Source organism: Globicephala melas, chromosome 15, assembly GCF_963455315.2.
Source record: "Globicephala melas chromosome 15, mGloMel1.2, whole genome shotgun sequence".
NCBI lineage: Eukaryota > Metazoa > Chordata > Mammalia > Artiodactyla > Delphinidae > Globicephala > Globicephala melas.
The window spans coordinates 20,261,115-20,285,452 of record NC_083328.1 but is presented as its reverse complement, the minus strand read 5'-3'; the positions used below and the strand labels follow the sequence as shown (position 1 = coordinate 20,285,452).

Here is a 24,338-nt window from a genome sequence, read left to right as displayed (position 1 = left end):
ATATGCCAAACAGGATGTATCAAAATAAATATTTATTAACATTTGAAGCTTTATGTAGATACACCTTTAAAAGCAAATGTGCAAATGTGAGGAATTACAAAAATCAACCTAAAATCCGTTTCTCCCAAATAAGCATAAATGAACATTCAAGATTAGTAGGGCCCCTACCAACGGAGTAAAAAGTCTGTCTGAATGAATACAGGTAATTACTTTAAATGACTTCCAAATAGTCTCCTTTATAGTAACAACTCCAAAAAGTACTAAGAGGCCGAAAATATCCAGAACACGGTGTTTCAAGCTTACCCTAACTCAGTAGTAGCGGTATACAAATATATTTCCATCTTTTTGTCCAGCCAGCAAATAAGAATCTGCACCTGACCATTTAACAAAAGACCAGTTCTGGTCAGAGACAGGTGGAAGGAGAGCAGTGCAATGACCTAGAAGTAAATCCCAAATGGCAATGGTTCCAGAAGTTAATACTGCTGCTGCAAAATGATCTTTCACGTCACCTTCCAGGAACCTAACAGCAAGCAGAGAAAAGACAATTCAGACCACATATCAAAAAAACAGACAAACAGAAAAAAACATGAAAAAAACAGGCCCAAACCATGCTCTCAGGAAGAACAAAATTACCTGGAAATAGGAATGCCTGTGTTTGCAATCCAGGACTGCTGGCTATAATCACTAGAGACCCTGACTGTCTCTCTGATGCACCTCTGTATCCCCTGCACACCAGCTCACAGGGGCCTGCCTCCCACTCCTCAAACCAGCTGAGCTCCGTCTCACCTAATTGTCTTCGCTTTTGCTCTTCCCTCTCCTTGGCAGCTCTAACCCGAGAGCTTAGCCTGGCTGGGCTTTGGTCATCATTCAGGCCTGTCACCTCCGTAGAAAGGTCATACCTACTCAGAGATCTGAGAGCGCACACACACATACACTCTGCTCCCTCTCTATCGCAGCACCTCTGTTTATCTTCACAGCACTCCTCACTATGGGAGATTCTCCTATTTCCGTGTTTGGTCCCACAAAAATGTAAACATCATAAAACAAATCTGGTTGTCTTTTTAAGACAGGGCTCTGCAGTCAGCTACCGGGGTTTGAATTCTAACAAAGTAAGAGATGTGCAACCCTGGCAAGTCATTCCACTTCATCAGTAAAACAGGGATATGATGATATGAGTACCTACTTCATAGGATTGTTGTGAAGTTTAATGAAACAGTTGATATAAAAAGCTTAGCACAGTACCTAACACACAGGAAGTGCTTAATAAAAATTAATGATTATTCCTTACTGCCATATCACCAGCACCTTGCACAGAGCCTGGTACACAGTCAGCCCTCAGTGAATATTGTGAGTGAACTGAATGATATATTTTATCTCTGGCTCGCACCCAACTTTGTATAGCTGATTCCTAGCCCTTCTTTTGAAAATCCATCAAGTTTTCCTTGACAGTCTCTCCCCAACCCTCCACTGCCAATTAAGGTGCCTTTCCATCCTTTGTGCTCCCCAAAAGTGCAAGCCTCATGGCATTGTGTGCCCTGAAGAGCAGTCACTAGTTGTTTCAGAAAAAGGTTTATTGCAAAGGCCAAGCAAGGAGAACAAGTGGCTTGTGGTCAAAAACTCGAGCTCACTAGGTTTCTCTTCTAACTTCCATGAGATTAGAAATAGTAGTGCTTCCTACAGGATTGGCACCAAATAGGCTTTCAAGATTTACTAAACAAATGGGTTTGAAAAGTGACAAAGGAAATGTTTGACCAGGTAGTTATCTGTATCCTCAATTTCTAGGCCAATGACTATGGTTCTCTCTTCATATCCAAGAAAACAAGTATTATGCAAGCATATATTGCAGATGAGAGTTCTGAGGTTCTTGTTGACCTAAGAGCATTTGCAGAAATGCCACAGCTGGCTAAGTACATAGGGAGAGAGACTTTTAGAACATGCCATGCTCTTGCAAGCTTTGCACAAGATCCAAAGAAACATAGAAATATACATTGTAACTATCAAGGTTCCTTACCCTTGTGAGTTACTAAAGCTAAACTTTGTGATCCTGATTTACCAGGTCTATTTTCAAACGTTAATAAAGGCAGTCTTTATAAATGATACCTTCAGATGTTGCTCGGTTCGCCTAATATCAGCACTACTTCAGAGCTTTACATAGCTCAGAAAACTGTTGGGATGACAGTAACTGTGGCATTGGGAAATAGATCTTCTCATCAGTCAACAGACAAATATTTATCAAAAGATAAATATCAACTGCCTCCATGACAGAGATTCAGTCAAGATTTCAAAGTAAAGGTGTCTTTGTACATTTAAAACTTCCTTAATTTAGGTTTCATGAAAAGAACATAAATTATAGTAAGTTTTTTGTAGAGAATATTAATTACTTTGTATTTGAAATGTTTTTGGTATGGGAAAAAACAGGGCTTGAAAACACATAAAATACCTATCCAGTGCCATACAAGTGGGGATCATAGGATGTAGGGAATGTGAGGTTTGACTCAGATCTACTAAACTTCATACTTCATCCCACTTCTTTTTTTTTTTTTTTTTTGGTGGTACGTGGGCCTCTCACTGTTGTGGCCTCTCCCGTTGTGGAGCACAGGCTCCGGATGCACAGGCTCAGCGGCCATGGCTCACGGGCCCAACCGCTCCACGGCATGTGGGATCTTCCCGGACTGGGGCACGAACCCGTGTCCCCTGCATCGGCAGGCGGACTCTCAACCACCGCGCCACCAGGGAAGCCCCCCATCCCACTTGTTAACGTTCTTTACTATGATCTGTAGTATGTCATGTTTCCATTCATGTTAGTGACACAAAAATATCTGGTTTCTGTATTTGCACAAATGCTTCTTAAAATGTCATACTCATTAAATGGCAATAACACACTTGCCTTCCAGCCTGCCCTTGAGGAAGGCAGTAGAGCATCATGCCCACACTCAGGGTCGTCTTTGGGTTAATCACAATCAGCTGAAACACAGGGCTTCCCAACAACTTGCTCTCTTTGGCACAAGGGTGACTCAGAACAACAAACAGGAGCCCCTGATTTAGGAGAAAAATTAATAACCAAGTAAATCATCAAGAGTATGTGGGGAAAAAAGCACTGGCAGAGACAAAACTAAAGAATTACAGGTCAACAGGCTCTTAAATTTCCAGAATTTAATCCCTGGCTCACTCTTTCCCAGGCAGAACTGTGAGGGTATCCCTGAGCTGGACTTCTGGCTTCTCCAGCAGAGGGCTCCCCATGACTTTACAGCCAGTCTTTGCAGGCATGACTAGCTGACTTACCAGCTTCCTCCACTTTACAGCCTACTAACATCTCATGCCATCTCTTTGGGAAAATGCTGGCATAAGAAAAAAGGGCATATAAACACATGGAGGGAGTCCTCAGACTAGAAATGTTCATCTGTAAGTTGGTTTTTGAAACTTCAGAAGACATTTTCTCATAAAAACCACCTTTTAAGTGGTGGCTGCATTTTCAGGCCAGTCTGCAATAGCCTGTTTATTTATAGAGTAAAAACGACCAAGAAAAGACACCATCACCTATAGTTGTTTCTGTGGGAGAATGTGGTACAGACCTCTCCTGGCTTTAAAATTACATGTTCTAATAATAACATTATTGTGTGTGAAAATATATGTCACACATACATGTATATACACATATATGTACGTTGTACGTTGAAAGTAGTTATTTTGGGGGGTAAAATAGGGAAAATTAATTATAGGGCCATCTTAAGATTAATAACATTCATTTCTAATTCATCCATTTCTATCAATAGAATGACTGAATTCTTATAATGAGAATGAATTACCTTTATAATTAAAAAACAACCAAGAGTCAAAAAATGTTACATGCTATACACTTAACTAGGGGTTGGCAAACCGTGGCCTACAGGTCAAATCTGGCTCAATGCCTATCTTTGCATGGCTCATGAGCTAAGAATGATTTCTGCATTTTGAAATGGTTGGAAAAAAGAGGAAGAACGTTTTGTGCCACATGAAAATTATATGAAATCCAAGTCTCAAAGTTTTATTGTCCAAAACGTTTTATTGGAACAAAGCCACATGATTTGTTTACATATTACCTCTGCTGACTTGGGGCTGTAGTGGCAGAGCAGAGTAGCTGCAACAGAGACCACGTGGCCTGCAAAGCTGAAAATAGTTACCACCTGGGCACTTTACAGAAAACGTTTGCTGATTTCTGTACTGAACTATTAACTATTATTTCTGGAGGTTGGCTTCACGGAGAAATTTTACTTCCTATCTTATACATTTCTGTGTTAAATGTTTTAATATCAAATAGGTATTAGTGTTGTAATAACAAAAATGTAAAATTATTTAAATACCTAGTAGGTATATTTAAGCATTCCAGAAATAAATTCAACCCTCTTATTTTAAGATGAAAAAAGTTAGCCCCTGGGCTTCCCTGGTGGCGCAGTGGTTGAGAGTCCACCTGCCGATGCAGGGGACACAGGTTCGTGCCCCGGTCTGGGAAGATCCCACATGCCGCGGAGCAGCTGGGCCCGTGAGCCATGGCCGCTGAGCCTGCGTGTCCAGAGCCTGTGCTCCGCAACGGGAGAGGCCACAGCAGTGAGAGGCCCGCGTACCCCCCCCCAAAAAAAAAAAGTTAGCCCCAAGATAATGTGATAGATTATCTAAGATCACACAACATTTTCTTTGTGGCATACAGGATCTTAGTTCCCTGACCAGGGATTGAACTCATGCCCCCTGCAGTGGAAGCGTGGAGTTTCAACCAATGGGCCTCTAGGGAAGTCCCTAAGATCACACAACTTTTGAGTTCATTTCCACAGATGCTGCTAGACTAGGGAAAGATGCATCCTTTGTGTTCAGAGCTTCTGGGTGCTGATGCTCACAGAGCTGCCACTGCGGCTGGGCCGGTCAGTCTCCACACAGCTCTGAGCTGGCTGCTTCTGCCTCTGCTCATGGATCAACAGTGGATACTCAGGCAGTTATCCCTGACTCCTGGACAAATACCTTCACCCTGTTCAGATGTTAACACTGGACTGTAAGCCAAGTCTATTAATGCAATGGCTAAGAAGCTGTGTTGAGTTCTATATGAGAATCCTAAAGCCTCAGAGAAAAACATGTCTAGGACCACTTAATCATCCTTCCTAAAGGCATTCATTCACATCATAAATCATTTATGGCAATGTGGTTGGGAGCCAGGTCTGATAATAGGCCTACTATCTCCAGGTACAAATTCACAGCTGGAAATCAAGGTTTGCCCTTAAGTCATACAGCCAGAAATTTTACCCAGTCATATTGTGCCATCACTTATTCTCACTGATAAATTTTAAGAAAGAACAAACACTGCTATCCAATTTTGAAAAAAAATAGGCACCAGGAAGGGCCAGGTAATTACTACTTACTAAGTTATTGCTCTCACTCAGTGAGGCCAACAGTAACACACAAAGTGGTCCCAGCAGATCATTACTTACCATTTCAGAATAAGCTTTGTGACAGACTGAAGCTTGGTAGGAATCACCAATGTGCATCTTTTTCAGGAGTTGACCAGTTTTTAAATTCCTTGGACACAAAAAAATAAATAAGTTGTAATATTCTTCCAGCAAATTGGTTTTGACATAATGTTCTCTTATTTATCACAGAATCCTTTAGGAGGTGACCAAGGGAAAAACTAAGAGACACGGCACCTTAGTTTTGTTTAGCCACCAATTTAGCTAAAAATAAAACTATAGTTTAACTTTGCCAACAGTGTAATTTAATAGTTTAGCTTTAGATCGAATCTGCTATGCCACGAGGGATAAATCTTTTCACATTCCATGAGAAAAGTTTTCCATTATCTCATTTTACTTGTATTGAAATTAGGCACATGGCATAGCTCTATTATTAGGATTTTATCACTCTTCTTGTTATGCCTATATTTTCCATGGAAGACAATGGTCAGGAAACCAAATTTGGTTAGGGGAGAGACTACACCTAAAATAGACTTAGAATTATGTCTCTATAATATATGTTTATACTAGAGCTAGACCAAGATAATGGAGAGAAAAGATAATGTGGCTAGTCCAAGACAAAGGAGAGAAAATGGACTGAGATGGGATAAAAAATGGAAAAAGGAAGACAGGAGAGGGTGAATACAAAGAAGAAAAAAATAAAGTTTGTTGGAACCACTCCTTAGCTTTATTGAGGATTTGTGACACTGATTAACTGTTCTACCATGTGCCTCTACTGGTGAGAAACTTTCAATTGGCTCCCCATTAGCCACAAGATAAAGTCCGAATTCTTTTTCATGGTACTTATAACCCTCGTGAATCCAGCGCTGCAACACTATATTACTCACTGCTCCCTTACTTGAAAGCTTCTCATTGTCTGGACAAAATATTGTGCATATTCCTGGCTCTATATCCTTGTTCAAGCTATCCCTCCCAACGCGCTCCCCATTACTGACTAATTCTCATCCCTGTTATTGACAATGCCCATCTATTCCTTAAGGCCTAGATTATGTCCCATCCCCTCCCAGCTGTATGAGCTCAATTTAGATTCCATCACTCCTCCCAGTCTGCACCAGTCCACAGAAATCTCCTCTCCTCCAATTCCCTATAGTACTATCCATAGGCCTCATTTTTTATTTAATATATACTGTAATAAGGTATAATATATTCATTCAACAAATACTTCTGAAGTTTCTATGCACCAGGTACTATGTATAAAAACTGAAGAAAGAAAACTAAATTCTCATGTACTTATGCAAGGTTTTCCTCATATAAAGAACACCAGAATGGTTTATTCCTTACAAAGGTTAGTACAAGTTCCGTATTTAGTAACTGCGTTTTCCCCAAATCCCAAAGCACTTTGTTTAAATCTCTATCACTTTGACCTTATGTAAATTGTAAAGGAATTATATACTTTGAATTGCAAAGCAATCTTATTTCCCTACTAGATTTTAGGGGGCTTGGGACCAAAATTCATATCTGATTCATATCTGCATCTCTCACAGAGAATGGTACATAAGTAGAGATTCAAATACCTAGTAAATAATTGAAAGATGGGTGCTCTGTTAATATAGCTTGATCAAGATTAAATATTTAGACCTTCAGCAATAGTTTCAAAAAGGACCACTGAACCTTGATTATAACATGAATCACTTTAGACATCTAACATATCAGGTCAATAGGGAAGGTGAACAACTATTATATGTAAATGTAAAGTTATACAGAGCCCAAAAGGTAAATGATAGATTTTGATAGACATCTATGAGTAACTACTCTAAGCAAGGAGCTAAGACAGACACTGAGAATAGATATAAGATACAGTACCTATCTTCAAGGACTTTCATAATACAAGGTAGTATATGCTAAGTTAAAAATAAGGGCAATATGAACTCAGAGAGGAAAACATCAATGAGGATTGAGGTGCTACAACAGAACTTAAGGCAACTTAAGGCAACCTTAAACTTAGAATTTAAACTGATACTTACAGGTTAAGTAGAGAGGTCCCTTCCTAGCCTCAAATTCCACTGTGATCCCTTATCTATGAAATGCCAAAGGCTATTATTATTAGAAGGGGGGAACTGAAGGATGGAATGAAAAAAGGGAGTGAAGGAATAGGGAACAGGTGGAGAGGAATTTTTGTGAAGCATAAGGGAAATGAAAGCTGCAAAAAGTAAAATGGGCCCCCATTGAAGGTTTTATTTTTGGCGGCGGGAGCTAGGAGGACTGCGAGGATGAGTATTTATAAAGTAATAGTATAAAAGATGATCTGGGGGCTTCCCTGGTGGCGCAGTGGTTGAGAGTCTGCCTGCCGATGCAGGGGACGCGGGTTTGTGCCCCGGTCCGGGAAGATCCCACATGCCGCGGAGCGGCTGGGCCCGTGAGCCATGGCCGCTGAGCCTGCGCGTCCGGAGCCTGTGCTCCGCAACGGGAGAGGTCACACAGTGAGAGGCCCACGTACCGCAAAAAAACAACAACAAGAAAAATGATGTGGAGGTTGAATATTGATTGATGGCAAGGAGACCAATTACTAGATTATATAAATAGTATAGGAGCCAAACAATGAAAGTCCAGACTACAGAAAGAGCAAAAAGAATAGAAAAAACAAGTTTTATTAAGAACACTGTTCTCAAACAAGACCTATGTGTGGAAACCCTGAGGAAAGTGCCTAAAGTGGAAACCTGCTCCTTGAAGACAGCAGGACATCTGAAAACAAAGTCTTCTGGCAGATTAGGTCATGGTCAAATTCCAGAGGCTCCCTGGTGGGGAGGGGACAAAGTTTCTCTCAGGGGTCATGCTTTCCTCGTTTATTCCTAGAGGGTTAGGACTGGAAAATGCAGAACAGGCAGGTAGCAGTGACACTAATATCTTAACTTTCTTTCACCAAGACCCATTCTGGCCCCAAGGGAATAGTTAATGGAGAAGCCTTCTGAGAAAAAAAAAAAAAATCAACTTCTTCTCCTACTACAAATTAACCTTACAAATGCCTGTGGCCGGGTGTGGTTCTCTTCCACGGTCAGGAAAGAGAGGTGGCTGGGGACTCTTCGACTTCAGTTACCCTACCACAAATGTGTTAATTTGAATCTTGAAATCATGTTTTATACATCTAGTAATTCTGGATAGTATTCTAGACATAATGAATGACACATCACATAAACTCTACATTCTGTTAGGTTCCTCTGAAAAATATTGATTTTTTTCCCCCTAGTAAACAGTGAAATTGGCTAAACTCAAATTCCAAATGCCGAAAACCCGGTTCAGTTCTTTTTGCTTTACCTGGGCTGCTTCAAGTCTGTCCTGCATACATGCAGTTTAAAGGTCAGCCAGATATTTAGGTAGAGAATATAGCCAGAGTTTAGGGCTCCTTCTCTGGTTCTCTACTTTTTGGGATTTTTCTTCCTCGCTTTCTAGCTGCTGTAGTTACCTTGATCTCTATCCTTCAGTCCTTTAAGCCAGCAGGACAGAACATTTTCTATCAGGCTCTTAATAACTGAGTGTGCAGACTGGGGCCTGCCCGCTGAACAGGAGATTCGCCCAGTGACATTTCCTTCTTCTAAGTATTGAACTTCCTCCAGCATATTTCTTTTTTTCTTGCTCTCTAGTGCTTTCAGATAGTTGATTTTTATATTTTGTGCAGAGTTCATAGGTATTTTAAGTAGGAGAATTAGTCTGAGAAAGCTACTCAGCCATTAACTGGAAGCAATTTTTTTTTTTTTTTTTTTTTTTTGTATTTTGGCCGTGCGGCGAGGCACATGGGATAGTTCCCTGACCAGGGATCAAACCCGGGTCTCTGCAGTGAAAGCGCCAAATCCTAATCACTAGGCCACCAGGGAACTCCCAGCAGTAGATTTTTGTCAACAAAAAAAAATTTCATTTATTTTAAAATTGTCTGCTTGGACTGTCTGAATTAATCTTGTTAAGACAAGTATATAGCATTTGATAGTAAACAAACAAAAACACAATCATATTTACAGAGTCTCTTATTTAATCTTAATAACCCTGTGAAATTAGAGGTAAATCCTTATATTACAGATGAGGAAACTGAGGCCCTCGAGGGAAAGCTTACCAAATAACAATGTTGTTCATTACAGTGGTACCAAGCAGAGCTTCCTGCATCCCTTGAACCTCAGCAAAAGTTAGTATAGTCTCTTCAGGGTGCATCAAAAACTGTTTTTCTTTGCTTCTGCATTAAAAACAGTATTAAAAATCAGCACTTTCTACCAAAGCAGTTTCTAAGCAGCCCTTCTACATTATTATTGAACTATGCATAATAAACACTAACCTAATGCCAGAAAAAAAATTTCAGCCAAAAAACACATGTATTCTAAACTTTCTACAATGAACATTTATTACTTTCATATTACCTACCTGGATATATTGCAAGCACCTCAAATTCATCATATCCAAAATTAAACTCACCAGCTCTCTCTTTAAACCTTGTGTTTCTTTCTGCATTGCTATCTCAACTAACCGTTCCACCACCCACCCAAGTGAGCAACCCAGAAACATGGACTTTATCCTTGTGTCCTTCCTCTCTATTTACTCAATCACCAAGTCCTAATGACTTTATCATCTCATCTCTCTCAAATCCATCTGTTTCTCCCCATCTCCACTAATGCTTTCCTAATTTAAGCAAACAATTATTTATCTCTTGCTTATTTTACTGCAACAGGTCATGGATTAAATAAGACAAACAAGGTCCATGCCCTCCGTTATTAGGAAAGACAAATAAATAATTACAATAGGGCTTCCTTGGTGGTGCAGTGGTTAAGAATCTGCCTGCCAATGAAGGGGACACGGGTTTGAGCCCTGGTCCGGAAGATCCCACATGCCTCGGAGCAACTAAACTCGTGTGCCACAACTACTGAGCCTGCGCTCTAGAGCCCGCGAGCCACAACTACTGAGCCTGTGAGCCACAACTACTGAAGCCCGTGTGCCTAGAACCCATGCTCTGCAACAAGAGAAGCCACCGCAATGAGAAGCCCGTGCACCGCAACAAAGGGTAGCCCCCACTCGCCGCCACTAGGGAAAGCCCACGCACAGCAACAAAGACCCAACACAGCTAAAAATAAATAAATAAAATAAATTTTTAAAAAATCACAATAAAGTGTAACGAGTGTATAACAGACATAGAGGATGCTATGAGTTCCATTTTTAGCATGTTGAATTTGAGGTAACCATGAGATGTCTAATAAATAGGCATGCAGGTCTAGAGGTTGAGAAAGAGCTCAGAGTTAGAAATATATGTTTGCAGGTAGCCAGCATCCAGATGGTACCTGAAGCAATGGAAACTGAGTTTGTGAAACCAGAAAAGGGTATAGGATCTTGAGGTATTTGTAATACTTAAAGGATACACAGAGATGTCAAGGGAGACTGAAGAACAAACTACACTTGCTGAGCCTCTCTGCTCCACTGCCTTCTTCCCTGCCATGTCTGGCTCCATTCCTCTGAACTGCTTCTATGTTATAGCCCAGTATTGAGGCAGAACCTGCTATACTACACATATAGCAGAGAAAACAAGATGCTACTGATTCAACTTTCTCTGAAACCCTGTGATAAAATCATTCTTGATCTAATAGTTAAAATCAACCAATGCTTTTCTTACCCTCCATCTTCTGCAAACGTCATGATTTCTACTTGTTGATCACAAAGGGTCCCACTGCTACTGACTAGCCTCCTCTTTGTCAGGCCAAGCACAGCTTTTATATTTCCAGAACTCAGGAGCACTTGCTTTTCACTTTTACCATCAGGAGAACAAAGTAGTGCCCTAAACCAAATATAAGGAAAAATGCAGAGAAGTCAGGAGTAAGTCTTTAATATTAAAGAACTAGGTTCAAACCTTAAAAGGAAACTTCAGTTAGGGATGTCATTGATAGTTTTGTTTGTTTGTTTTTTAACACATCTCTCTTTAGACTAAATTTAGATTCTTTCAAGACTCAAGACTAGGTTATAACTTGTGCTCAAAACAAGCTGAGGGGCTTCCCTGGTGGCGCAGTGGTTGAGAGTCCGCCTGCCGATGCAGGGGACACAGGTTCGTGCCCCGGTCTGGGAAGATCCCACATGCCACGGAGTGGCTGAGCCCGTGAGCCATGGCCGCTGGGCCTGCGCGTCTGGAGCCTGTGCTCCGCAACAGGAGAGGCCACAACAGTGAGAGGCCCGCGTCCCGCAAAAAAAAAAAAAAAAAAAACAAGCTGAGAAAGATCAAGGGAAAGAAAAGAATACTCCTTGAGAATTACATACCTGATTTCTCTGATTTCCAAGTTTCCCAAAGCCACACACACAAGATTACAAACATCAGGCACTAGAACTATCTGTAATACTGGGACCTAAATAAAACAAAACAGCCAAAAATTATATTTGGTTGTTTCATCTTTAATTAATCTAAATTTTCCAAAATTTGTCACATTCCTTTCTAGTGTCATTATACCAGGATAGTTTCCAACATCTGAACAAATGTGAAAACGTTCAGCAAACACCCTCTTTTTATAAGCTTAAATCCAAATAAGCTATGTGCATAATAGTGTTTACTGTGGCATTTATTTAACACAATCTATGCTCTAGCAATGGGAGAATAATTAAATAAATTCTGGCATGTGGATGAATGGAACAATCTGTAGCCATTTAAAGTAAGTTTATTCACTGAATGAATATTTATTGAGCAACACTCTGCAAAGCACAGTGCTAGAAGCCGGGGTATACTGGAGAACAAGAATGAAATCTGCCAAGACAGTAGTAAATCTTAAGCATTCTCACCAAGAAAAAAAAAAGGAAACTGTGAGGTGATAGATGTGTCGATTAACTTGATTATAGGAATCCTTTCACAGTGTGTATGTATATCAAATCATCACATGTGTACATCGCAAATATACACTTTAAATATATTACAATTTTATTTGTCAACTATACCTCAATAAAGCTGGAAAAATAAAATTCAGAATAAACAAATAATTAAGTATGAAGGATATGTAGAAACCAGGAAACATGTTTACATGGTAAGAAAAGGCAGGCTTAAAAATTTTAGGCACACTAAGATTGCAACCATGTAAGATACGTACAAAGGTAGACAAGGACAGAAGAAAGTATATACAGAAAAAAAAGCAGAAATAACATTTTGGTGAGAGGTAAGGAACAGAGGTATCAGCAAGTTTAGAAGTCAGAATAGATATGAAATTCCAAGCTCCTCCAGCAGATCTAGCATAAAAATGCATCTCTGGATAAATATATGATAAAGCAAATAAAGCACAGTGTTAATTGTTGAGACTAGATGCTGGGTACGTGGGTGCCCCCTGCACCACTTTTCTGTATGCTTGAATATTTTCATAATAAAATGTTGGGGAAAAACCGCATCTCTCTGCTCTGTCTTGCATAGTCATAGATCCCAAATTTTTGGTAAGCTGCACATCTCTATTACCATGCAAATGATTGGAAAGATCTCTTTCAGCTATAATATTCTGACTTACCTCTGCGAAGTGCCAGGAATAAATCTTTTCCCACTGCCAAGTATCCCGAGGTTTCCAAAGAGAAACTACGTATTCACAAGCAGTTACGATACACCGTTCTCTGAAACCAGCTATTTCCCACCACACGGCACTCACATCCACAGAACAGGAACCTGAAGGATTCTAACACGGAATGGCAACAACAGTTATGTTAAAGGGATCCTTGGGGGCTGCTTAATAAAAAGAATAAGTATGAAAAGTAATGGATTACAAGGATTAGATGAAATACCAACTAAATGTAATTAAAATTTTATGCAGGTCAAAAGAAAGAGCTTTGTGGGTCTCACGGAACTACAACAGTTGTCCATACACACTTACAATGATAGATTTAAAAACATGTAGCTCCAGACTGGAAAAGATTCAGATTTAACCACAAAAAAACAGACCATAAGAACTAACTGGAACATTAATTAGCTCCATAAGAACCACTGGAAATGAAACATTCTGATGAAGCACCCATGGGTTGAAGAGGGAACAAAACTGAAAGAACATATTATTTCTAAACGAACATGCAGAATCTGGTGGCCAAAGCAGTATGCCCCAACCCCCCGAAACAGAAAAAAACACAAAAACCTATAATTATAAAGGTATTTACAAAGTAAGCAAGCAACTCAAGAAGTTAGTAAAAGAACAATGAAATAAGCACAATGATAAACAGAAGGAAGGACTTACTAAGGATAAAAACAGAAAAAAAAATGAAATAGGAAATCAAAAAACTCAATTAACAATCAACACAACCAAAACCCAGTTTTTTTGGAAGACCTATAGGATGGACAAACCTCTTAAGTCTGATATAGGAAAAAAATACTTTTATATAGAAATGGGGAGTGAGAAGAGAGAGGCTTAACTGCATATACACAGACCAAAAAGCTGTAAGAATAATAAATAACTTTTTACCTACAAATTTGAAAATACGAATGAAATGGTTGATTCCTTTAAGAAACTAAGTTATTAAAACTGATTCATGAATAGCTTTGAAACAACATAGGTATCATTATGTGTTTTTTATAGAAAAGGAATCTGGGGCTCAGAGGCTAAATGATTTGTCCCACGTCACACAGCCAGTGATCCGGAGAAATAGTTTATGTGGCTTTAAAGCTCTTTCTTCTACACCAGTTGTTCTCAACTAGAGGCAATTTTGCAACCCTCCCCTGGGGGACAGTTAGCAATATCTGGAGACACTGTTGGTCATCAGTACTGGGAAGGGGGTGTTACTGGTAGATACCAGGGCTGTTGCTAAATACCATACAATGCACAGGCCAGTCCCCTACAGGAAAGAATTATCCAGCCCCAAATGTCAACAGTACTGAGATTGAAAAACGTTGCTTTACACCATCCTACTTCAAGTATAAAAAGTTAACCAGGACAGGGGTCTAATCCACTTCTCTGGATTTACCAAAATATCATGAACAGAATACTATAATTTATATTTCTCAGAACCATATATAACACATAGCATATGAAAATTAACCATTCATTATGTCATAACCTAGAACTGCTACCCATTTTCTTACAAATCACCACAAGTGATTCTTCTAGAAATACTATATCATTTGGGTAGGAGAGTCATGGATGACCCCCCTCTCTCTCTGTCAAAATACCTGATTTAAAATTTAGATACAGAGAGTTAAGTTGTTCTTGGCAATAGCTTGACATATAAACTTCTTCAGAAGATCTCAAAATATATTCACAGGTAAATATTGTGGAAAACAAAGAATTTAAATCTGTTTTTCTGAATCTATTCTATCAAGTTTTTCTAATGATCAAATTCTTCTGCATTTTCCTATCAATTCATCACATTTTTCACATGTAAGACACAAGACATATTATAAGTTAACAGTCTTCCGACCTTTAACTTTGAAACCAATTGTAGGGTGCCTGGGTTTAAGCTATCACAAGCAGGAACGTCTGCTATTTCAGTCTGTGGAAACAAAAGTCACATAATTAATTTATACTTTATGTATGATATCAGCCTGCATCACTCACTCATCAAACTATTTCCTATGTTTTATTTTCTATGGTAACAGCGGCAAAGTTCCAAATGCAACAGCTTCGTTGATAACAAAGAGAACAGGATCCCTTATATTTAAAAATATATATTTTTTAATTAATCCTAATTTCCCCAGAATGAACTTAATGTTTATAGTGAAGCCATATCACAGAAACATGTTAAAACATTCTCAAACACTGAGGAACTGATGTGTAAGGTGGTCACGCTGTCCATATTCACTAAGATACTTCATTTCTTCGGAGAAAATTTCACAAAGGAAGCAGTCTGTACCTGTTCAGTGGAATGTTTCCGTAATTCCTGGCACATGTTTCCACGGAGCTGATTTTCTTTGTAGGTTGATGACTCGATGGGTAGAGCTGTTGCTTGCGGACCAGAGTCACAGTCACGGGAAGGCTGTCCTTCCCTTCCTGCCACATGCAGGCTGCTATCTAATTTTGGTGGGCTGCTCCAAAATTGTTTATGGTCACTAGCAAGGCTGACTGCGGCTTTTAAGTGAGAAAGCTGGGGTGTAGAGCAAGCTTGTCCAACAACCTCTGCAGACACCTTTTCTCCATGGGCTTGGGAGCCAAAAGCTGGAGTAGAGCCTAAGACGGGGAAAGCAGGTGAGCATAGGTCTGCTGTCGGTCTGTCATTATCATCAGATGCAACAGTATTTACAGGAGTGAAAAGTAAAATGGATGAAGAAAGGCCCTTCTCCTGCGGCTGGCTTTTTTGGTGTGGCATTTTAGGATGTGCCTTTCCTGGCAGGATGATCAGTTCCTCTTTCCCATCCTCCTTCTCTATAGTGATTTGTTTAGCGGTCAGTTGCTCCACAGCAACACAATTTCCCCCTTTAAGATGTCCCTCTCCATATATTTTTGATCCAAAAGGCTCCATCAGCTTTTCTGAGCAAGACTTCAGTTTTTCAAGCTTAAGAGGCCCGAAGTCTTCATCAGGTAACTGGAAGTCTGTGATTTTGAGAAAAGGCGACAGATGCTTTAAATTTAGCGTTTCACTCTTATGAACTGGAGAACTGAAAGCATCATCATCCAAAGATAAATACACGTAATTACTGTAAGAAAGGGAGTCCTCTTTTTGACAATGACCTTCCTTCTCTAAAACAGAAAGCAACAGAATACCCAACAAGAGACATTAATTCCCAACGAAGAGTGAGATTCTAAACTCCAATATAGTGCAGAGTTCATCACTTTTCCCACCCATGACTCTGAAATCTCAGTGAACAGTTCAAAAATCAGCCATAGGTTAGTGGTTAACTAGCAGCTCCTCCTGTAGGAGCAAAATCAATGTGGTGCTGACAGCACTAGCTAGAAGGGAGATGGGGGTGGAGTCCCAGCTCTGCCACTGATTCCCTGTGTTACCTTGGGCAAGTCAATCCACTTCATTTTCTTTGTCCCTCCTAGGGGAACTGGACTAAGAATCTCTAAAGTCCTTTCTGATCCAGAACTATGATTCCAACAGGCTACCAGAGTACAGTCTACAAAATGCTGGCCCTTCTCACTGAGGAAAACTTAGTCCCCTTTTCAAGCAAAGAGTAATTTACTAGACTTAAAGCGACAGGAATTCTGTATCACTCAAAGTGTAGCTGCATCCAACACCTAAAAAACAGATAAGAAAGCTGTGGTTCATGTATACAATTGAATATTATCCAGCCATAAACTGATACAAGCTACAATGTGGGTATATCTCAAAAACTAGCTAAGTAAAAGCGGCCAGACACAAAACGTCACATATTGTATAATTTCATTAATATGAGATACCCCCAAATAAGTAAGTCCACAGAGATAGAATACAGATTGGTGGTTGCCAGGGACTGACGAGAGGAAATGGGAAGACACTGCTTAATGGGTATGGGGTTTCTCTTTGGGGTGATGAAAGTGTTTTGGAACTAGATAGCGGTCATGGTGACACAACACTGAGAATGTACTAAACATCACTTAACTGTTCACTTAATTTAAAAAGGTTATTAACTTTATGTTATGTGAAGGTCACCACAAGAAAAAAAAATTTTTTAATGTACCTGCAGGTTACTGAAATCACAGCAGATTATTTCAAAGTATACAAAAGAACATTTCAAGTTTATTATTAGATTGCCCTATATTCCCATTCCTTTGTTTTCTTGTTGGCCTAAAATATGATAAGAAAGTCATGATTATTATTTTTAAATTAATTAATGAATCGCAGCTCATAGACCAAAGCCTGTGTCCAGTGGTCTAGAGCAGCTGGCTGCCTGCTGTGTAAATAAAATTTTATTGAGACGACCACATTTACATATTGTCTGTTGTTACTTGCACACTATATTCATGTAGCTGTGACGGAGCACAAAGACTATACTTCGTATCTGGCCCTTTACAGAAAGTTGCTGAGCTCTCACACAGAACTGGAGTGAATGATCTAGATTTTGTGCTCAGCTTATCAGATATAACTCCTGAGTAAATGAATAAAGAAGTTTAAATTATAACATGTCACTTGATATCCTTCAAAATCTGTGTCCTACAAACCTCAGAGAGACTGTATTAGATATTTTACCCCCAAAAGTGGCTCAGAACAACTTCATTTTGCTAGACAATCATCCCCAAGAGCTTGTCAGGGGACTCTTACTCTGACACAGATTTAATTTTATTTCAAAAACATTTCCTATATTAGTTACTTCTCCCCATGGATAAAAGATTGTATGGTACCTGAATAAACACTAATTTTAGGTAAATATCCAATATATTTTCCTCCTAAGTGTCAACTTTTTCACCCGTATTTGTGAACTCTGGCACCATCCAGCTAGGGTTGAATTCTGACTCTGTCATTTTAAAGACAGAGTACTTTGATCTCCTTGCCTTAGTTTCCTCATCTGTAAAGTGAAGATAAAAATAGATTCTACCTCATGTACAGCTGGTGTGATGATTCAGTGAGTGTATGTACAACATTTAGAAAGTGCCAGGTACATAGTGCTAGCTACCACCACCATCAACCACAACTCAATTTACCTTTACCTCTCCTCTTACCATGAATAATTGCTTTTTCATTCTGATCTCTGTGCAAGGCAACTTCTTCCTTGGACCTATTAACACCTGATGTGCCAGAAGTTGGCAAAAGTAGTTCATGGTGATCTAACAGAGGGGTGCAGACTGACTTTCTTCTTCCTTTGCGTTTTCTACCAGATGGCTGGGTAACCGCCTTCCCAGAAAAGTCATTTTTAGTGGGGCCAGCGGGAGAGTTGACTTCAGTTAACGAGAGAAGTTTCTGAGGACTTTTTGAACTTAGTTGTTCTGCGTACGTGTCCGACATCTTAATTTCACTTTGGTTAGTTTCTTCATTGGAAACGTTTAACTTTTTAGCAGATTCCTTATTTTTATTTTTAAAGCCCTTTTTTCTGACATCCAAATGACTTTGTATTACAGCCTCCAGGGCTACTTCCCTCTGGCAATCTGACATGCGTCGTGTTGTTCTGACATAATACTCTGCAGGAAATAGAAGGCCTTCAAGCACTGTGCAAGAATGTGTTTGATTTTCTGTAGAAACGGGAGAAATTACTTCTAGGCTAAGACTCTTAGACTGACTTAGAACTTCTTTTTCCAGACGACTTTCATTTCTACCACCAAGAGCATTATTGGGAGATTTAAAAGACATCTCTGTGTGATTTTGTTCTTTTAAGTTTTGGTTTTCATTTGCCACTAAGTTATCGTAGGTGAGTTCATTTATAGAACATGAATTATCTGCCTCCAAGTTAGGACTTCTAGGCGGCTGCTCACTTGCACTTATACTTTTGTTTACCTCTGGGTTATCTGTAAAGACAGTCATTTTTTTGTTTTGTGTCTCTAAGTTTACAGGCGAAGCAGGGCTAATGTTTTCTAAACTGTGAGTAGTAAGTTCACAGTTACTTTTAGGAGGCTCATGCTCGAGGTGCTGACCACTACTGCTGACTGATGGAACACGCAAAGGAAGAGTAGTCACGCTGGGGAAATTATTTCCTCTTAAGAGTGCATCAACATCTCTCTGCAGTTTGGCGTTTGGCAGAATTAATACACTCCCTACATTAGTTCCTGTAACTGGTACTGGAGAATCGGGAATGTCAGACTTAGGACTTGACGGGTAAGTTCTTATCTCAGTTACAGGTTTCTTAGGATTTTCTCTATTGATTTCTTCCTGTTCCTTTAGTCTTTTTCCAGAGAGTATGAGCGAATCAATATCAAAGAAAGACTCTCTCTCCTGTGAAATAAATGTTCTCTCCTGTTTCTTTCTTCTCCCTAGCAGCTTACTCTGCCTTTTCTTACCATCAGGGCCACTGACCCCGTACGGAAAATGTTCTTGGATATCATCTGATTTTTGTATGCGTGATCCTTCTGCTGGGATTCGTCCAGGGCTAAAGGACTCAGGCTCAAGGTCAAGTGTGATAGGTGTCTTTTCTCCAGTTTCTTTATCGACGTGGGTGTTGATTTGCAACGTGTCACAAGGAGATACTTTATTTTTAGGTTCTGAGGAGAAAAAATTATATAGTTAATATTTTCCTTTTAAAATGACACAAAAACTACCCCATATTTATTTTTAAATATTACATATAAATACTACAAAACATTTACTTAAAAAAGAGTCAATGCTATTTCGTTCAGACAGATCAAAGTTCAAGGGTTTTTTGTTTGTTTTTTGTTTTTCTTTCTGCGGTACGCGGGCCTCTCACTGTTGTGGCCTCTCCCATTGAGGAGCACAGACTCCGGACGCGCAGGCTCAGCGGCCATGGCTCACGGGCCCAGCTGCTCCGCGGCATGTGGGATCTTCCCGGACCGGGGCACGAACCCATGTCCCCTGCATCGGCAGGCAGACTCTCAACCACTGCGCCACCAGGGAAGCCCGAAAAGATTTATTGCAATCATCTTTTCTCTTAGTTTTGTCTTCCAGCTTCATTGAAGTACAACTGACAAATAAATATTGTACATATTTAATGTGACGTTTTGATATATGTATATATTGTGAAATGTTGCTACAATCAAGCTAACATATCCATCATTTCATATAGTTACAATTTTTTGTGTGTCATGAGAACACTTAAGGTCAGCTCTCTTAGCAAATTTCAAGTATACAATACAGTATTATTCCTTTTTTCTTTTTTTGGGGCCGTGCAGCACGCAGGACCCTAGTTCCCTGACCAGTGATCAAACCTGTACCTGCTGCAGTGGAAGCGTGGTGTCTTAACCACTGGACCGCCAGGGGAGTCCCTACAAGGGACCACCAGGGAAGCCCCATGTCTTTTTTTGGCTAAAGTAATTTTCATATCACTTTTCTTTTTTTTGGCCGCACTGCACGGCATCTGGTATCTCAGTTTCCTGACCGGGGATTGAACCCATGCTCCCTGCATTGGAAGCGAGGAGTCTTAACCACTAGACCACCAGAGAAGCCCCTCATACCACTTTTCTACTTCATTAGCTTCCAATTTATGATTATAAATTACCTGACTTCTAACATAAGAAATGATTATTGTTTTTTATTAAAATGTTCCCAGCCAGACTTTTTTCTTTGTGCATATATAATTTAAAAAAATCATCTTTCCGGGCTTCCCTGGTGGTGTAGTGGTTGAGAGTCCACCTGCCGATGCAGGGGACATGGGTTCGTGCTGTGGAGCAGCTGGGCCCGTGGGCCATGGCCGCTGAGCCTGTGTTTCCAGAGCCTGTGCTCCACAAAGGGAGAGGCCACAGCAGTGAGAGGCCCGCGTACTGCAAAAAAAAAAAAAAAAAGTCATCTTTCCAATATTTAAGCAATAAATATAATTGCTAAAAGTTAAGAGAGGAAAAGAGCAACTAAATATGCAATCCAACTGAAATACAGTTTACTGCTCACAGAATGGGAGAAAATATTTACAAATCATGTATCTGATAAGGGTCTAATAGCTAGAATATATGAAGAACCCTTACAACTCACCAATAAAATGGTGAATAAGACAAATGCCTAATTAAAATATCGGCAAGGACTTGAAGAGATATTTCTCTGAAGAAGATATACAAATGGTCAACAAGCACACAAAAAGATGTTCAACATCATTAGTCACTAGGAAATGCAAATCAAAACCACAATTAGATACCACTTCATATCTACCAGAATGGTTATAATCTTAAAAATAGAAAATTACAAGTATTAGCAAGGATGTGGAGAGACTGGAACCCTTGTGCATTGCAGTGGGAATGTAAAATGGTACAGCCACTGTAGAAAAGTTTGGCAGCGCCTCAAAAAAGTTAAACATAGAATTATCGTATGACCTAGAAATTCCACGCCTAGGTACATACCTGAAGGAACTGAAAATATATGTCCACATAAACACTTGTACATGAATGTTCATAGCAGCATAATGGCCAAAATTCATAATAGCCAAAAAGTAGCAACAACCCAAATGTCTATTAACTGACAAATGGATATACAAATTATGGTACATCTATATAATGGAATATTATTCAGCTGCAAAAAGGAATGAAGTACTGATGCATGCTTAGATGAACGTATAGATGGATGGATGACAGTTGAAAACTTTATGCTAAGTGAAAGATAGTCACAAAAGCCCACATATTGTATGGTTCCATTTATATGCAATGTCCAGGATAGGAAAACCCACAGGGACAAAAAGTAGGTTAATAGTTGCCCAGGGGTTAACGGTAGGATGGGCACAGGGTTTCTTTTAGGGGTGGTGAAAATGTTCTGTAATTAGATAGTGACTAGATTATACAATTTTTTGAATATACAAAGAACCACTGAATTGTATACTTTAAAGACTCTACTGCTACTGCTTATCTTCTGACTGTGAGAAAAAGAACCACAGCCAAGTTTACCTGGGAAATAAATAATAAAGCAAGTATAAGTGAATGGGCTCGCTTTACCTGTGTCGGTTAGCTGCGTTGAAACTTCCTGCTGGAGCGAGGAATCTTGTCCTTCTACTGTTCTCTTAATGGAATTCTTAAACTTCTCAGCTCTCTGGGCACGCTAGAGAAAACAAAAGCAGCTCACAAAACAATTTTACAAAAAAGAAATAAATTTTGGTTAAAAGCTTTATTAAACGAAGAGCTGTTTTTATATTCTTTGTACCACAATACCAATTTGAGAGAATAAGATTCACTTACCTGAAGGCGGGCCAGTGTCTTGCTGTATTCCCTTTTCAAGAATGCTAATTTTTCCTTCAACTGGAAGAAGAAAAACACCAAACAAAACTGAGCAGGTGGAAAGGAGGCATCAGAGAGAAGGGATGCAGTGCCTATCAGACACAAGCATGCGGCGCCCAGCTGGCCCTTCATCTAGAGGCAGTGGAGGAAGCGGCACTGACTCATTCTACTTTCAGTTCTCACAGAACATCAAGCTCTATAACATCTCAGCATCTCTGCATAAGTTGTTCCTATCACCTGGAGCATTTCCTCCCCAACTCACTTTGCTAATTCCTACTGATTTCTCAAGACTCAGCTTAGATTTTTATTTCCCTGGGGTAAACGTCTAGGTCCTTCTCCAAATCCAAGTTAGGCATTCCATCTCTCCTCTGTGCTTGCTTTATCACAGTACTTATTACACATATTGTCTGTTTGCTTCTGTTTCCTCCCATCTCACTGTGAGATCCTTGAAGGTAGCAGGGGCTGTCATCCTCAGACAGTCATTCGACTAATGAATCAGTCATTGGTCCAGGTATCTCCAGCACCTAGAACAATAACTGATACCTACCGTGTGTCAGTTCCAGTTCCAGGGGCTAGGTATACAGAGTGGTCAAGACCCCTGCTCCCAGGCAGCTTACACATAGTGAGGGGTACAGATAATAAACAAGGAAACAAATAAACAGGTGAGATGATTTCACATGGTCATCAATACCTAGACAAACAGGGTGATGTGAGAGTGTCTGGGCTACAGAAGAATGGACTACTTTAGAGACAGTGGTGAGGAAGGCATTTCTGAGGACTACCATTTGAGCCCAGACCTGAAGGAGGAAAGAGCTAGCTTTGGGAAGATCATAGGGAAAGCAATTCCTCCAAGACGACACAATTCATAGGCATGATTCACACCTAGACTGCTTCTCACAGCTTCCTACTTATCACCATTCTTATCAACGTCTGGGAATTAGCTTGTTGACTTGTAAATGACCTCTGTCACCCCCACTGCAAGGCAGAATGGGATAAGAGGACTGATGAGTTATTGTGAATGAAGAGTTTCAGCACGATGCTTGGAAGAGCCAGCCCAAGATGCATTCGAGTTAACATTCGCCGGCCCACGTACAAGGTGTCATGTATAAGGATATTCACAGCAGCACTGTCATAGAAAGAAAAGCTGCAAACAACCTAAAAGGCTCTCGACAGAGTAATATGTAAAGAAAAGGCGGCACTTCCACGCTGCAGGATACTATAAAAAACTTTTAAAAATAAGGTAGGTGGGCTTCCCTGGTGGCGCAGTGGTTGAGAGTCCGCCTGCCGATGCAGGGGACACGGGTTCGTGCCCCGGGAAGATCCCACATGCCGCGGAGCGGCTGGACCCGGGAGCCATGGCCGCTGAGCCTGCGCGTCCGGAGCCTGTGCTCCGCAACGGGAGAGGCCACAGCAGTGAGAGGCCCGCGTACTGCAAAATAAATAAATAAATAATAAGGTAGGTAAACGTGGACTAATGTGGATGTTAAACACGGAGAAGGAAAACGGAAGTTGCAGAACCATCCGGATCATACCATTTACGAACATTCACCTTTCCAAAAAAATGTATTACTTTCTGGTGGTTAAAGAACACAACTGCACCCCTCCACACCCCCACCGCCCGTTCAACGCGCGCACACACACACACACACACACACACACACAGGTGCACAAAAAGGTCTGAAATCCAGATTCTTAAGAGATTTACTTAAGGGGGTGGGGTGGGAGAAGCCAAGATTGAGAGTATGCAAGGTGGGCTGGGGAGGGTGTCAAAGCGAACTTTAGCTTTATCTACAGTTTTACATTTTGTACTTTTGCATTTCTGCTGTAAAGAAACTTCGTTCTTCAAACGCCACCACGGGAACACAGGGCTCTCCTACACTTTCACTTCCTGTGCCCCCTCAGTCCAGGGAAGTGGGTGAGAGGTCACTGCCGCCCTCTGATAGTGGAGGAAACAAAGACAGGCCTCAAATCCTGGGAAAGGGGGTCAAAGTTCTGAGTCAACCCTTCCCGCATCCCCGGCACCTTTTCCTTCTCCTCACAGCTGAGGGGCTTCCCAGGAGGCTCTTCCATCTGGCCGGCGGCCAACAAAAAGAGCATCTGTCGCTAGCCCCGGGCCTGCGGATACGAGGAGCCCGGCTGGCCCTAGGCCCCGAGGCTCCCGGGGAAGGTACGGGGTGCCCGGGATCCAGTCAGCCCACGGTCAGCCGGCCCACGCGGGCTGGGTGCACCAATC

The 24,338-nt window shown here is 40.5% G+C and overlaps 1 protein-coding gene across 15 annotated transcripts; it reads right to left on the bottom strand.

Annotated features, from left to right (window-relative positions):
* Positions 1-17: 17 nt before the first annotated feature.
* PALB2 (partner and localizer of BRCA2) lies at positions 18-24,337 on the bottom strand. Of its 15 annotated transcripts, none has more exons than XM_030871505.2 (13): positions 24,128-24,337; positions 22,067-22,126; positions 21,827-21,929; positions 17,972-19,441; positions 15,246-16,069; positions 14,814-14,885; positions 12,926-13,087; positions 11,706-11,791; positions 11,071-11,232; positions 9,532-9,648; positions 5,454-5,541; positions 2,888-3,036; positions 18-520 (listed from the first exon to the last, which is right to left on the bottom strand). In XM_030871505.2, exons 1-13 carry the CDS (start codon positions 24,200-24,202, stop codon positions 310-312), a joined length of 3,579 nt encoding a protein of 1,192 aa, XP_030727365.2. In that variant the 5' UTR covers positions 24,203-24,337; the 3' UTR covers positions 18-309. The 15 variants fall into 15 exon arrangements, with proteins under 15 accessions (XP_030727365.2, XP_060140858.1, XP_060140866.1 ...); XM_060284875.2 differs by having other exon boundaries at positions 22,067-23,534; positions 24,128-24,260; XM_060284883.1 differs by lacking the exon at positions 14,814-14,885.
* Between the last annotated feature and the right edge of the window lies 1 nt (position 24,338).